Genomic DNA, 15,920 nt, shown 5'->3' with positions numbered 1-15,920 from the left:
TGTTGTTATTCCGTTGTTAAGTCCGACTCTTCATGAGCTCTTGTTATGAGCTCTTCATGAGTTCCGTTGTTAAGTCCGACTCTTCATGTCCGACTCTTCATGAGCCCACGGACCACAGCATGCCAGGCCCCCCTGTCTACCACTAACTTCCAGAGTTTGTCCAAATTCATGTTCATTGCCTCCGTGACAATATCTAACCACCTCATCCTCTGCTGTCTCCTTCTCCTTTTGCCTTCAGTTTTTCCCCGCATCAGGGTCTTTTCGAAAGAGTCCTCCCTTCTCATGAGAGGACCAAAGTATTTAAGCTTCTAAATAGCAGGCACAAATCTGAGTGGTCCTAGGGTGCAGGTTAGGGTATAGCAGAGGCCTGCTCTGCTGATTCCGCCCACTCCCTAGCCTGGTCCACCCCCATTCTACCCTCCCTTGTCCAGAAACGCCCTTCCCTGCCTCCTTTCCCCTCCTACTACTTCCCCGCCTCCACACCGCCTGATGCATCTCTTACATCCATGTCATGAATATGTGCAGTTTAGGCCTAGTAGCATTGCAAAGCCTGAACCAAAGTAACCCAGTAACATAGAAGTGGCTTGAATCCTAGCTGCAAGGAATTTACAACTCAATGGAAGGTGATGATGTAGCACCTCAGCAGACAGAGAGGCGCCATGAATCTCCAGTGGGCAGGAGGAGACTTAAGAGGACTAGCATCCAGCCCCACTTCAGGAAGATTCTTTCCCCAAGGATTCTGATTGGTCAGTTCAAATAAGTACAGAGTCACCTCATCCTGTAGCATGAGAAGTATAAGAACAAAGCCCAAAGGGATGTCTTGTCTTGTGGTCTTGGGTCTTTGTCTCTTTGGTGGAAAAGGTGGTGGGTGCACATCCTGCCCCACCAGGACCATGTGGCCCCATAGGTAACTGGGGCTGAAGATCTACAAAAGAAGCTAACCAGGTGAGAGTTAGGAAATAGAGGTAGCCAGTTAGCTTTGTTATTTGCTGAGATATTTCCTAGAAGTTTTCATGCCTCAAATATTTGCTGCCTTTTGTAACTTTTTGTAACCTATGTACTTAAAAAAGTAAAAATCCTTTTACCATGTAGTTTCATTGTCTGTTGGGAACAAAGGTTCAGAATCCTGCCTAGCCGTTCAGCAAGCTACCAAATCCTCATTGTGGACTAGTAACTTGAGAACTGAGACTTTAAGTAAAGAAAGTGCTCAGTGCCTACAAGGGATATAGTTAAGCTAGAGGGTCTCAGTGTCGCTGGCCTGAGAAACTGGCACATACAGGGTGGTGGCAGTACTACCGAACAGGAGTCCTTGAGGCTCCAGGGTTCGAGAATCAAGAACTCTGAGCACCCAAAACCCTGGGAGTGTACGCGAAGTATACGACAATCCACCAATGGCCATTCTGGAGGATGCAGCATCAATGGGGCAACACGGGCATCCCCAGTGGCGCAGCTTACTCCCGAGTTGTCACAGATGTGCTTTATGGCATGTCTGCAATACTCAAGGCCAGTGTAGTGGCCACTGTGCCAGTCGATATCCAGGTAAGGATTGCACTCGGAGTTAAAGAGGTTTGGGGTCAACTTCTGTAGGAGCCCATACAAACAGGCTCCATGGATGCAATCTATCCAGACTCCAGATACTGGCATAAATACACCAAGATAATTTGTGTAGCCAAATGCAAGACAAAAAGGGCTATTTTGAAACCAGAAGGGCTGCAGGTAAAATCCTTGCACACAGAAATACTTTGATCTTTGGATTAATACTTTGGATTATTATGCATGAAATGCTGAACTCATGGTGTAGTTTTATCACACTAGATGAAGAGATAATGAAACTTAATTCCGTCTTTCACTGTGCTTCATCTACTAGATATATAACCAGAATCTGCAATCCAGCCATATGACAAAACATCATCAAAACTATCAGAGTGTACACAGTACACTCACTTGTTTAATACTTCAGTGCCCGATAATATCCTGAGCATTAGCACATTCCTAGCATGCAATTCAATTTCATATTAGTGCCATTTCTTATTTCAAGGATGTTTGTCATCCATAGATACATTAATGAAAACCCTACTAATTCATTTTAATACAATGTTTACTGGCAGCTCATTCCTTTAGGTCTGGACCTACTAATACACAGGGAGTTGGCTATTCAATGCAGATTTTCAAATCCCAGATTAAGTACAGTGAGAATCATGTATAGGCATTAAGAAACCAGTATGAGCAATATTCCCCAATGCAGTGATTCCCAAAGTCCTACTCAGGGAACCCTGCAATGGAGTAGCTAGGTCATTTGACACCTAGGGCCCATAAATTTTTGTCAACCCCCTTATGACAAAATCAATTTGTTAGCAGGTAAGAGCGCCCACCAGGATGGGGAGTGAAATTGGGCACCAGTCAGAATGGGAGCCCAGGTAGCAGGTAGATCTGGGCTCCAAGTCCGGACAGGAGCCCAACCAGCAAACCTTGGACACAAAGTTCAGCTGGGAGCCCCAAGAAAGTAACTATTCCTCTTTGATGGCAATAGTTATGGCCTGAAAAAGGGAAATGCAAGAAAGGGCTGTTTTGCTCCCCTCGCCCCCTATACATGGTGCAGCCTATTGCCTTGAACGGTCACATTATGGTATTGCCACCTTTATTTTTTGGCTGTTTTGTGGATTTGTATTATAAATTATATATTTTAGCATTGTTGTTGTCTGGAGAGGAGAACAAGTTGTAAGCCAACTTGAATTTTGTGCGTGTGTGTGTGAATGTGTGTCTACACACCTAAATAAATATGAAGATAATTTTTTTTTAAAAAGCAGCCGGGAGTCCTGGTCTACCTGGGCTCAGGAGTTAAAGTAGTGCTCATGCCCCCCCCCCCAACACAAACACTGGATCCACCCCAGGTGTCAGCCCCCAGGGTGCCACCTTATTAACACCTTATTGGTTCCATGCTGTGTCTTATTAATATCTCATTGGCTCTTTGAACAATCACTCTCATTGGTCTGTTTTAAGTTAAGGAAATTGTACCCTTTGCGACATAAGACAGTTGCATTTTTGTTTTCTGGTTTTTCGGCCATAACTTTTGATAGAATGAAGATATTCCACTCTGGTTTGTTTCATTGCATTCTTCTGTAAATTACGCATCAAATGGTATATGTCTTTATGGTATTACTCCTATCAATCACAATTCTAGCGATTTTGGTCACTAATGGTGTCACCCTTCCTGAGGGTAGCACCCAGGGTGGACTGCCCCCACCCCCACTAGCTGCACCACTGCAACCCTGTAAATCTTCACATGGGGAGAAGAGGGCAGCAATGCGATCGCCACAATTGTGCCACTGCTGGGTAGAGAAGGGTTTTTTCACTTATCTGGGGGGTCACTATGGCTCTCTAGAGGGGAACCTGTGACCCCCCCCCTCTACAGCCCTCCCCCAGGTTTGAAAATGTTGACAAAAAGGGGAAAACCCCATTTTCTGTTTTGGGATGAAAATTGGAAGTGATTTTTTACCCCTTTTTTCAACATTTCCAAGCCTTGGGGAAGGCTGCAGTGAAGGTCGCATGCTCCCCAGACCCACAGGAGAGCCATAGCAACCCCCAGTTAAGTGCAAAAACCCTTCCCTGCCCTGCAGCAGTGTGATAATAGTGATCATATTGCTACCGATTTCTGGACCATTCCCCTTAAAGGGGAATGGACCTTTTCAGGTTCCCCTGGTGGGTCGTAACATACCAGTTTGGGAACCAAAGCCCTGATGGATTTGATAGGCCAAAATGTATATATGTAATGTATGCTTTGTTTTCATATTTTGTTCCGAAATATGAATGTAACAAAACCAGGACCATAAAATTAGGACAGATCCAATCCCATTCTGTTTGTAGGTTTATTTAAAATAACTGGAATCATGGGTAGCACTTGCAACTTTCTATGCAGACTGAGGGTGGCAGGAAAAGCCAAGCGACAGCAGTGGAAATGTGTACATGGAGTCTGTCTTACCAACTTCTACTCTAGGACATTACTCCAAAACAGCTAAAAGATTGGGATCTAAAGGGCTACCAATTGTATGTATAAAATGGAAGTTTTTCCATTTCTCCCACTGTAGCCCCTGCAGGCTCTAGAGTTAAGCAGAATATGGTCCAGGGAAAGAATGTGACACCCACTAAGAACACACAAAAGTTTTTGTGTATGGATTCAACTTTCAAACCCAGGTAATAGAAGTACTTGATTTTTCCACACATACATCAATAGCTGAATTACTTTAATGGTGCTTAGATGAGATTTCCTGCCCTATCATGCATGATAGTTTCATAAAGGAAAAAGCTAAGCATTTCATAGCCTTTTTTATTACGAGAAAAATATGTTGTATTTCATTTTTCTAAAGGCAGTTAAATGTATCTTCAGAAATCTGTTTGTAAAACTACCAAAATGCATATTCATTTCTATTGAATTCTTCATTGTGAATGAAATTTTAAGGGTCAAAGATCTTCTCTTATTCTCATATGAAAACAAGTATATATGTGAAGACTTCCTCATTAATTCTCCTTGAAAAATATTTGCTTCTGCACAGACTAATCTGCAACCAATTTACAAAGGTTATAACCTCCAGTAATTACATAGGAGTTTGCATTGGATGTTGCATTGACTGGTCCACAATACCCAATTTTTAAAATTAAATGTGAAATTAAAGTGATGCTAGGTTTATTTAATTATATATCTGCTATCAAGTCAAAATGGGATGTTAATATAGGGTTCAAATTAATACTTCTGAACAGGAAACAGAATCTGTAATGTATTCCATAGAGTAGCAACAGAAAACTGAAAAATTCATAACCTAATCATTTTAAATCTATTTTAAATGACACTGTCTGAAAATATTAACAGAGAGAAAAGAAACCCAATTAAACTAAATGTTAACATTAAAACACAGTTGCGGCATTTCTTAAACACACTCTAATTTGCACATTATTAATATTTTGTCACTTTCATTGATCAATGTCTTTAAAAATTAAGTTTTAAATGTTTACTACTTTTTTCTTTCTTCTTCAAAAAAACCTTTGCTTGTAAATGATCATTCTTGTCATTGTGTTGCATTACATTTGTTCTGAGACTAATCTTTGGTTCTGAAATGGCAGACAGACTTTCCAAGTGGATCTTAAGCTACAGTTCCAGATTAGAGTGAACTAGATATGGAACATGTGGTATAAAACTATTTTGAAGCACAGAAACGGGTGGAATGGGAAGTGGGGGAGGGTGAACTGAGGGTGAGCCATCAGAGTTTCCCAGTGTAGGCAATGCACAGAGCTATCTATACTGGTGCAATGATGGGATTGCAATTGACACAAAATGTAGCAGAATATGCTTATCCTACTAGTCTTGCACTGGATTCTGCTGAAACTAAAGCAATATGGAAAAATCCATCACGGGTTACAAGCCATAATGGGTATGTGCAACCTCCTGATTTCAGAAATGGGCTATGCCAGAATGCCAGATGCAGGGGGGGGGGCACCAGGATGCAGGTCTCTTGTTTTCTTGTGTGCTCCCTGATGCATTTGGTGGGCCACTGTGAGACATGACAAACAAAACAAAACATGACAATATCACAAATGTGTGCCAGATTAAAACGAGAGATGCTCTAATTTCGCATCAGTGCGAACCAAAGGGAGGCTTGCACAACATTCCTTAGACTGGTTAAGCAAGGCAGTTCTTATTAAGCTATTTGTGAATATTAGCCAGTGGGAGCCCCCATGCCAAATGGAACCTCTGTGGTTAGAGATAGTGTACTACCTCTGATTGCTCAAGCTAGATGGGAGTAAAGAACAGGGGATGGCTATTTGTGTGGGCTTCCTGCTGCATATAGCTCACCACACAAAGCCTGCTTTAAGCTGATGGACCCAATTGGACCCTGGCTTATGGGGGTCCCCACGCTAGGGAGCTGCAGCCCCTCTCCCTTCTTGCTGGCTGCTCTTGAGCTTGGACCGACTTTTTTTCAAGCCACCATTTTCCTTTTAAATTTCTCCTTTAAGGCTCTGACTCAGTCATGCCTGGCAATTGGAGCTGTGAGCCAAAGATCAATGGAAGGCGCAGGCTCGTTATCTTGCTCCTTTCCACGTGTGGAAGGAAGAAGCAGCCTGAGCCAGGTCTTTGTAAAGTGGCTGCTGAACCCATTCCCTGCCCCCATGAGAGCAGAAACAAGGAAGAGAGCAGGAGGCAGCAGGACCCAGAAGCCAGCAGCACAAATGGTGTTAATTGTGATGGCCGTGAATAGGACATTAATGACTGCTGAATACATCCTTAATGGAGATTTTCCTGAAAGATGGGGCCAGTAATCAGAGGCTTGTAAGGAATGCTCTTCTGAATTATTTGAAATCTTTCCTATTGAAGAATGACAGTTTTACACAGAATGTCCAGTTTGAGGAGACGGATATGCCTCCTGGGTGCTGGTTTCATATCTCTCAACTAAACACGTGTAGGATTGCAATTCAGCAAGAACATTTGACCTATTTGACAATTATGTCCACTGAATAGGAAATTATTAGGAGTTTAAATTTAGATAAAATCGCAAAAGACTTTGCAGTGAAAAAAGCAAGAAAGATATTTTCCATAATGAAAGGCAATAATAATATGAGAAATCCAGAAAATATCATTTGTTTCCAACAATGCTGTTCACTTACATTTCCAATTAAACAAAAAACAAAATTAATACATTTACTAAATCGTTTCAGTCACTAAAACAAGTGGTTTTGTAACTATTCACTTTTTAAAGGTGATCTACACATTTCATTTTGATTCTACAGACTTGGAACGTGAACCTTGGGTCACACAAAAATGTTTCCAATTGCTCCCTGCAGCTCCTAAGGCTGGTTCCATCACCACCAATGGAACTGGTGTACTGGGGCATTGGCATATTGTGGAAGACCTAGGTTTGTCAAGGAGATAGTGGTCTGCACAGGTTCTTCCTGACGGTCACTCTGTCCCTCCACTATTGTGTTAATTTTTGAGTATAAGCGCTGAGTCACACTTCATTAGTTTGCATCTGTTAGTAAGGATTCCTGCTTTGCCTTATCACATCAAGAGATGTTCTGGGCATTCTGGGTTATGTGCCTGGATGAAGCAAAATCTCAGGGGATTGCATCAGCTGCTTTTTCCTCATGAATCTGTATAAAAGGGGGGTATAAGATGCATCGGGCATGGCATCTGGTCAGCTGCAGATGGAACACATGCAATCCTGCCCATGAGAAGGACACACCTAGTAGAAGGAGGCACCACTTTTATTTGGAGAGATGTAAGACTGTTGTATTATGTTTTATCTGTTTCAGGGAATTGTTTCTTGTGCAAGGTAATAAATCCCAGCTTTGGTCAGTTTCCCACTGGTCTGGTTCCTTGTCTCTGTATCCCAAAAGAACCTTTGCCCTTCCAGCACTACATCTGGGTTAGAGAACCACTGGTCTGATCTAGAGAAGCAATTATTATGTTTAGATGCTCTGCACACATCACATTTGTTTCACAAACACTGCTGTGAATTGCTCCTTCTCCCCTCTCACTGGTTTATTCCCCAATTATTCTCCTGCAGTGCAGCCAACATAATCTGAAGTAACAGACTGACTGTGTGTTAGTACATAGTTATATGTTTTCAGTAGTAAAAAGTCATTGAGGTGTTTGCTTTAGAGAAAAACTTGTTTCTCGCTAACTTACTGTCCTGGACCGGATTTCTTTGGCGTAGAGAGGTTTCAAGAACTCTGAATCTCCTTCTACCTTTAAACCTTTTTCTGTGATCCTCAGATTTCCCATTCCATCCTGCAATAAATAAAAAAAATCACCACATTAGCTATGATTTCATAAAGTGCATTTCTTGGAAAAGAACACCATTTAAAACATTAGAAGGTATTACACAATGCAATCACCTGTGTTATCTTTTAGCCTCAATCTTTCTGAGAAAATTGTGTTTCATGCAATCTGAAATGCCCCCCAGTAAGCCATTTATTCAGGTGAAATGCCCTTTAGCTTGTCATCTGGGGAAGGGGAGACAGAGAAAGGGGGAAATAACAGGGAGGCATTTAATGTTAACACAAAACCATTCATTGTAATATGCCCAGCTCTCAATGTTTATATTGATAGTGTCCCTTCATTTAAGACAAATCCTCAGACAGAACACAAAGGAGTTATCTGCCTCACAATAGTCTATTTAAAAGGGACAACTTGCAGTTATTAACATCAATAAAAAAAATAAGCACCATGCCATTTGAATTATCTCTATCTTTCTCCATCTCTGTGCATAATTAGTTCAACATTTTACTGACAGTGCAACACTATACAGGTTTACTCAGAAGTAAGTCCCTCTGTGTTCAACTGGGCTTTTTCCTAGGTAAGTGTGCCTGGGATTACTCTGTTAGAATATTAGTAATTCCAGGTTGTTCTAAGCAAATAACTCTTCAAAAATATGATATGTATTTTATGCAAATAAATTATATTGTTTTCCTGGAATTTTACATTAAAGAAGAAAAAAGGAAGACAAACAATTGAAAAACTGACAAGCAGCTTACCAGACACAACATTAATATTTTTACAACTTTTCCCTTTTCAGAGTATTTTTTCCTTTTAAATCTAGCAGAACAATAATATAAACTGATAATAGGCAAGCAGAAGAACATGATAACTGCATTAGGGTATTTCACCTTTAACAGTTGAAAATCATATTATCTGTTACAACAGGCACCTTAGGGCCCAATCCTATCCAATTTTCCAGTGCTAATGCAGCCATGCCAACGGGGCATGTGCTGCATCTTGCAATGGGAGGGGCAGTCAGAGGCCCCTTTAAGGTAATGGAACATTTGTCCCTTTACTGTGGGGCTGCACTGCAGTTTCATCAGCTCTGGAAAGTTGGATAGGTGGGCCCTCAGCCTCATTATGATGTAATTATCAGCAAAAAGTTCCAACTGTGAGGTACATGTATGAAGTTTATCATCAAGGAAGTCAAAGGAACACACAAATGTCAAGTGACATTTTTGACATGTTGAACAATTCTTGAGTTAGGAATTCAGAACTTTAGCTAATGCGTAACAGCGAACAATTTCACAGGAAGCTCAAAAATTTGTACTCCAATGCCTGTTATAATCAACAACAACAACAGTATTTATATACCGCTTTTCAACAAAACGTTTACAAAGCGGTTTACAGAGAAAATCAAATATCTAATGGCTCAAATATCTAATCACCAGTGCCAAAATCCATTACACAAATTTGAAAAACTCCTACCCTTTTCATTTAAGGCTTCATGTTTCTGCCTCAAAGAATGAGCAAATTCATACATGCACATTCATTCCCCATTGATGCAATATGAAATTCTGACTCATAGATATCGACAATCATCACAGAGCAAACATCATAGATGGGGGTCTTGTATCTCATCAAGGCAAACATAATGGTATTTTGGACATTCAGATGAGAATCAGAGTGATGAATCATAGTTGGCCGATACACAGGAAAAAAAGGAAAGTGAAAATACAGGGCGGTCATATAAGCATGTACTTAAGTTTCCTTCTGTTATACCTGTCTTTTTACCAAGTTATTTCCCTTCAAATTCCTTATCCAAACTACTGAAACTATATAGCTCTTCCTCAATTACAACAGCACCACAATTTAATCCCCATCCCACTTCTTGCTAACCCAAGGCCTCGCCTCTTGCTTTATTTTTGTTGTATTCATCTGTTGGATGACTAAGGGGTCATCCCCTCTCTTCTCTGTTCTGCCCAATCCTCCCCACACCCCTGTACCAACTTACCAGCACTGGGGTTCCCACAGTGGCCACTGTTGCCAAGTTGCCACCGCCCACTATTTGTGGCACTGTCCAGGCTCCATTGTGTTTTCTGATGGCCATACAGCATGCTGCACCGCTAGAAAGTGAGTTCTGGTGAAACAGTTTGGCCAATAGGCTTGGGCTGTTAGGCTTAAGACAGTGCCATTTCAGAGCAGTGAAACAGCTTAAAAAGATCTCCTGCCCTGATTTTAGTCAAAATATACCTATTCCAGTACTAAGCTCTGAATAAATGGGTTGTGAAAGTATAAAATGAAAGCCCTTGCATGGTGCCAACTGGCTGCCCCTTCCTGTTGTTTCTAAGAAGTCAGTTCACCAACTGCTGTATTTGAGAATAATTCCTTTTACAACAAAGCAATTAATAAATGAAAAATTCATTAATATATAAGTAGCAGTTTTTAAAAAATTGTAAAAAGCAGACATTTTATCAGAAGCACAATGCAATGGGCAACAGTGATGACAACTAAAGCACTCAATTTTCTGGTATGCAAGTCTTGCATTTCTGTCCAGAAGCCATCAAGGCAGGAAGAAGCTGGTCTTTGCCTATGGCTGATTGATGTGCTATAGACACTCTTGCAGACTATGTCTGTTTTCACCCCTCTTGAGGAAATGTGTGCCAGTTAGGAAGACAATATTGTTATTTTCACAATATAATTTCCCCAAGGAAAACCAAAACCCTTGATCATGAATCCAGATGAGTTTAGCCTCAGTTGTCTTTCCTAGAGTATTACCTCCTATGTTTTTGTAGGAAACATTTGCCTAGACCTGTGCTAAAGGATAGCAATTCTGTCATTATAAGTTTTTTTAATACTTCTCCTAAACTGCCAATTCTGAGGCTGTTCCTGGAGACCCCCCACCCCCACCCCACAACATGATATAAATTTAGCTAGGGAAACCATGTTTAAATCTCCAGGATAGCTTTCACAACTGTCCTAGAAATGAATTCTAATTCTTCAAGACTCCTGGCCAATCCCAGAAGATTGATGACCCTCCTCAAAATTTAAAGAGACCAAGAGACCAATCCTATGCATGTCTACTAAGAAGTAAGTCCCATTAGAGTCAATGGGGCTTACTCCCAGGAAAGTGTGGATAGGATTGGGCTGCCATTCAATCTGGCAGATCTGAAGGCTTACTGATACCTTTATTTATTATTATTCACATTTTTATACCGCCCTTCTTCCAAAGAGCTCAGGGCATGCACACAGCTGCTCCCCTCTTTTTGTCCTCACAACAACCCTGAGAGGTAGGTGATGCTGATAGAAAGTGACTGGCCCAAGGTCACCCAGGAAGCTTCATGGCTGAGGGGGGATTCAAACCTGGATCTTCCAGGTCTAAGTCCACCTGCCAAACCACTACACCACCCTGTCTCTCTATTTGCTTTCCCTAAAACATGATATGGGTTTAATGTTGCTCAGTGGGGCTTCTTGTTTACTTTTGTTGTTGCTAATAGATTTGGGTGTTAATTCCACAGTAACGTTAGCAGCAGGAGCAACAGGGATAAAAGGGAGAACAATTTGTGCTGTTCTGGTTCTTGAATAGGAAGGGATTACTGTGTCACAGGTACAGGTGGAGCTGTTTATTTGCTGATTTTTTCATCTGCAGATCTGGCTCAACATGGGTCCCCCATACCTGCATTGAGCCAGACTTGACTCCACCTGAGCTCTCTGAGGGAAACCAGAAGTGACCTTTTTGCCATATTAGGTATTCTGAATGCCTTATAAGGGAAAAAAGTTATTTCACATTTCCTGAGGGAAATCCAAGGTGGTGTTTTTTGCCTCTCTGGGGCATTCTGAAGCCCACAGAGGCAGCAAGTGGATGCTTCAGAAAGCCCTCCAGAGGGGACCGGAGCACAGCTCTGGTCCCCTTAGGAGGGAGAAAGGGACCAAAAATGGTTGCTGAAGCTTAGAGATAACCGAACAGAATGAAATAAAGCACTGCTTAAGATTATAAAAAAATAATACAAAACCAAAACTGGATCTTCAAGTTGGTCACAGAATGTCATTTCAGTGGAAATGTTTAAAACACTGAAACTCAGTGATAGTACTGAAGCCAAATGTTCACCACAATTTTATAGAGGGGAGGATGATGCATTTTCAAAGATGTCAAAGCCAGTTACATTTTGTTATTTACTCTAGAACAGTTAAGCCTAGCCTGCAGACCATAATCCATATTTTTCTTTTAGCACTCCATGGCTCTGTAAACTTCAGAGAACAGACAGCAGGTGTCCACAGAGTTCCTTGTTTCTAAAATGTTGATCTTTTAGTCATCAGGCAATATTTTATACTGATTTTTGAATCCCGTCTGTTTAGAAATAGTTAAGAGGTGGCAGCGTTCAGAGTCTGGCAAGACTGTAGATTAGTACATAGCCACATTTGGCTGTGAAGTGGCAACAAAGAAACAAAAAAAGGGTTGTATGTTTTACATACGGAATTTGCTTCTGCTCAACTAGCCCTAGACATTGCATGCAATAATACAATATAAATCACATTTTTGATAGAGGTAAACACAAAAATGCACACAGCACAACATGCACTTCAAAATAGTCAAGTTTGCTGTTTAATGTTCATCAGGAGGCTCTTGGCTTTCCAGCTAAGCATTTTCAAACCTCCACTGATGATCAGACATTAAACTATTGAAGGAAAATGCACTCCTTTCCCCTCTCCCCATTTAGATATGATCTACTTAGCTATCACTCCTCATAATCTTTTCAGTCTAGCATTGCCATAAGCTCCCAGGCTTTAGACCTACTCAAATGATGATGATGATGATAATAATAAACTAGGTATTTATATACCGCCTTTCTGGTCATCAGATTACTCCTCTGACTTTATTCAAGGCGGTTTACATAGGCAGGCATTTCTAAATCCCTTAAGGGGATTTTTACAAACATAGAGGTTCTCGCTTTCAAGAACCAACAACATTTCAGAATGGATCTTCCTGGTTTGGTCTCACTTCTGGCCTCCAGTTCTCCCACGCAGGCTGACAAGTTGACAAGGCAGGCATACGCAGGCTGTATGATGTGTGTACACAGCCCCTAAAGCTCATGGCACTTAGATGTGAAAATCTTCATGACCAATGGTGTGAAATGCTGGCTGCCAGCCTCTGGCAGATGACTGCAAATAGTCTATTTTCTTTAGAAATTGTTTAGTTATGTGTTTTCAACCTGTAACGAAACATCTGACAAACTATAACAGCAAACAAAATACACATTCTGTACATATGTCAGAATTCCAGGCGAGTCCTTTCTTAAGGTTTTTTATGCATCTAAGCATATCACAGCACAGCACGCACAAGTGGAAAGGTAAGATTATTTCTTTTAAAATCATCTTTACCTTTGAATTAAAAAAAACTAATCTTGTCTTTTATTTCATTCATTTATGCTGCAATTTTATTTTTTACAAGTGTGCATTTTTTCCATATAAAATGCAATTTCTGACAGAATAATTTTCAGGTTAGTAACGGGAAAGTCTAATGGATTTAATTGATGACATAAAGCTAAAGTGCACAATTCTTTAACTTACTGAGGCCAGACAAGAAAACCTGGTACAGTTTTCTAAAGTGGTAATTTTCATTGATACATCTTCCTAGCTTAGAAGTGAACCAGAAGTCACGTTGGTTTGGATAGTTACCAGTCTTTACTTGTCCAATTCAGGCAGGTCCCTATTTCCTTAGTTAGCGAGCAACAAAGGAAGCTTCTGCACTAGCATCCCCCATAGTAAAGTCTGCAGAAGAATAAAGAACAAACCATGGCATGCCCTTTTATGATGGATTATCTGAAACTTAAGGCACAGTGACAAAAAATGTGATTGAGAGTCAATTAAAAAAGTGTATCAACTGTATTTCATACCAGACAAAGCTGGGACAGAAAGGGCTGCGCACTGTCTCCAGTGCATACATGGTGGTCGCTTCTTGATGCAGCTCTTGGCAAAGCTCTCCTCAAAGGTCGGGAACTTCTGAAGCTGCATTCCATTAACTGAAAGACGATGCCACAGGGAAGAAACATTGGCTGCCCCTCCTTCAGTGAAAGTAGAAGTGCTCTGCATCAGTGCACAAATCTCTGTGGAACCTGAAGCCCAAAGAACTTTAGAGCTCAGTTTTACGGGGGAAGAAGGCGGCTGCAACTTCATAGAAAGCTGTTTGCACTCTGTAAACAGCAGGGGATGCCTAGTGGAAAACTGATGTGGAATTCATACACAGAAATAGACAAAACAGTCTGAAATGTTGAAAGTAAAACCTAAGGAACTTGTCACAGACAACCTGAAACCCCTACATGCACGAAGGGAGAAAACTTCTACTCTGAGAACCCCAAGAGGCTGGAACAATGGTTCCCAAACTGGTGGGTCATGACCCACCAGGAGAGACAGAAAAGGGCCATTTCCCTTTAGGGGAATGGCCCAGAAATCGGCAGCAGCATGACTGGGACAATTGTGCTGCTGCTGGGGAAGGCAGGGTTTTTCCAACTTACCTGGGGGTTGCTATGGCTCTCCGATTCAGGAAGCCTGCAGCCCTTTCTGCAGTACTTCCTGAGGCTTCAAAGTTCTGTAAAAAAAAGGGGGGAAACCAAACAGGAAGTGGTTTTTTTTCTTTTTTACAGGACACTGAAGCCTCCGGGAAGGCTGCAGAGGGGGTTGCAGGCCCTCCAGAAAGCCATAACGATCCCCAGGTAAATTGTGCCGCCCCCCTGCAGCAGCACAATTATCCTGATCGTGTTGCTACCCCCTGCCCTCCCCCCAGCAAATACTTACAGGATTCCCAAAGTCCGAGTAGGACTTCCTCCTCCGAGTAGGACTTTGGGAACCACTGGGCTAGAAGACATGGAGTAGAATGGATTTAATAAGTATAAATAAGTGAAAAGAATAAAATAAAATATTTCAAATACATATGTGTTTTGATGTATCTCCCACAAACATTACTGAATATTTTCCTTTCTTCTTCTACAAGCAAAAACATCTTATTGGGATATTCTATAGTTTGTGATGACAGTGTAAAAATATGCAAAGAGAAAGCTCTGCAGAGGTATGATTTACTAGACGAAGATGCTAAGGAGACCCTATTTTGGGAACGAACTAATAAAGATATTGCAGCAGATACATTAGTTTTCCTGTTTGAAATGTTCCAGCCTTGTTATGACCCAGAGGCCCTCTCTTTCAGAGGGCTGGCAATTATAGTGTTTCATAAAGTTGTAGAGTTCTGCCAAAGAGATGGCAAAGATGCCGAAGAGACTAGCACAATATGAGAGAAGTTGGTCTCTGGTCTCCAAGGTGTGAAAATGAACACTATCAATTTAATTTTAAAATGCAGGTGGTAAGTAACCCTTCAAGAGAGATGTATGCTGTGAATAGTACTGATTGTTTGAAGGGGCAGTGGAATAAAAGATGGTAATAATAAATAATAAATAAGATGGTAATAATAAATAGCAAATTACTGTATTAAAAAATGTCAGTTTATATATTCTGGTGAGAATCCAGTCATATTTAAATGAATTACAAAAGGAAAAGGAATGGGAAACACATGACTGGGGTAGCACCAAATTGTTCAAGATCATATTTCCATAGAGGCATCCTTTGCTTTTCTAGTGTGAGCAGAAATAATTTCAGTCGTCTGCACGCCTAGTGCCAAAAAATATGGCTTCTAAGGCACTTTAACAGAAAACACTAAAAAGATTTTCCTGGAATATATATTTCAGTAAGGTTATGTGCCTTAAGGGCAGTTACACTGAAACTGGTTATGCTTCCATTCAATAAAACCGTCAGTCATGCAAATCAGTACTATTAAAGAACTCTGAGCCAACTCAAAAAAGACACTCCTATTTGTTTCTCAACGTGATTGAGCCAAAGAGATAGAGTAGCGCACCTATGATGAAAAACAATCTGTCCAGGTGCCTGTTCCTGATTCTACTGACAGGGCTGAAGGCATGCCTTTCAGATACTTGAAAAGGAGCTTTCCATGGATTATTTTAGTTGCTTCAGTGATTAAATAGAGGAGTATGTTACAATCTCATCATGAACTAGGGTAGAAATTTCTATGAGTTGCTATAACTCTTTGCATGAGTTGTGGTTATTGTTGGAAATTAGAAAACTTATGTTTGGGTACCTTTCTATGTTTGGTCACTTGGACCTGGGCCCA

At 41.0% G+C, this 15,920-nt stretch overlaps 1 protein-coding gene across 4 annotated transcripts in view; it reads right to left on the bottom strand.

Moving 5' to 3' along the window:
* Positions 1-15,920, bottom strand: part of SGCD (sarcoglycan delta) — a 236,451-nt gene that overhangs the window by 135,903 nt on the left and 84,628 nt on the right. For all 4 annotated transcript variants that reach the window (XM_066614273.1, XM_066614272.1, XM_066614276.1 and 1 more), the window contains exon 3: positions 7,676-7,777. In XM_066614273.1, the coding sequence (XP_066470370.1) occupies positions 7,676-7,777 (102 nt within the window). The remainder of the gene's footprint in view (positions 1-7,675; positions 7,778-15,920) is intronic.

Source organism: Tiliqua scincoides, chromosome 2 (genome assembly GCF_035046505.1).
Source record: "Tiliqua scincoides isolate rTilSci1 chromosome 2, rTilSci1.hap2, whole genome shotgun sequence".
Taxonomy (NCBI): domain Eukaryota; kingdom Metazoa; phylum Chordata; class Lepidosauria; order Squamata; family Scincidae; genus Tiliqua; species Tiliqua scincoides.
This window is presented reverse-complemented; position numbering and strand designations above follow the sequence as displayed.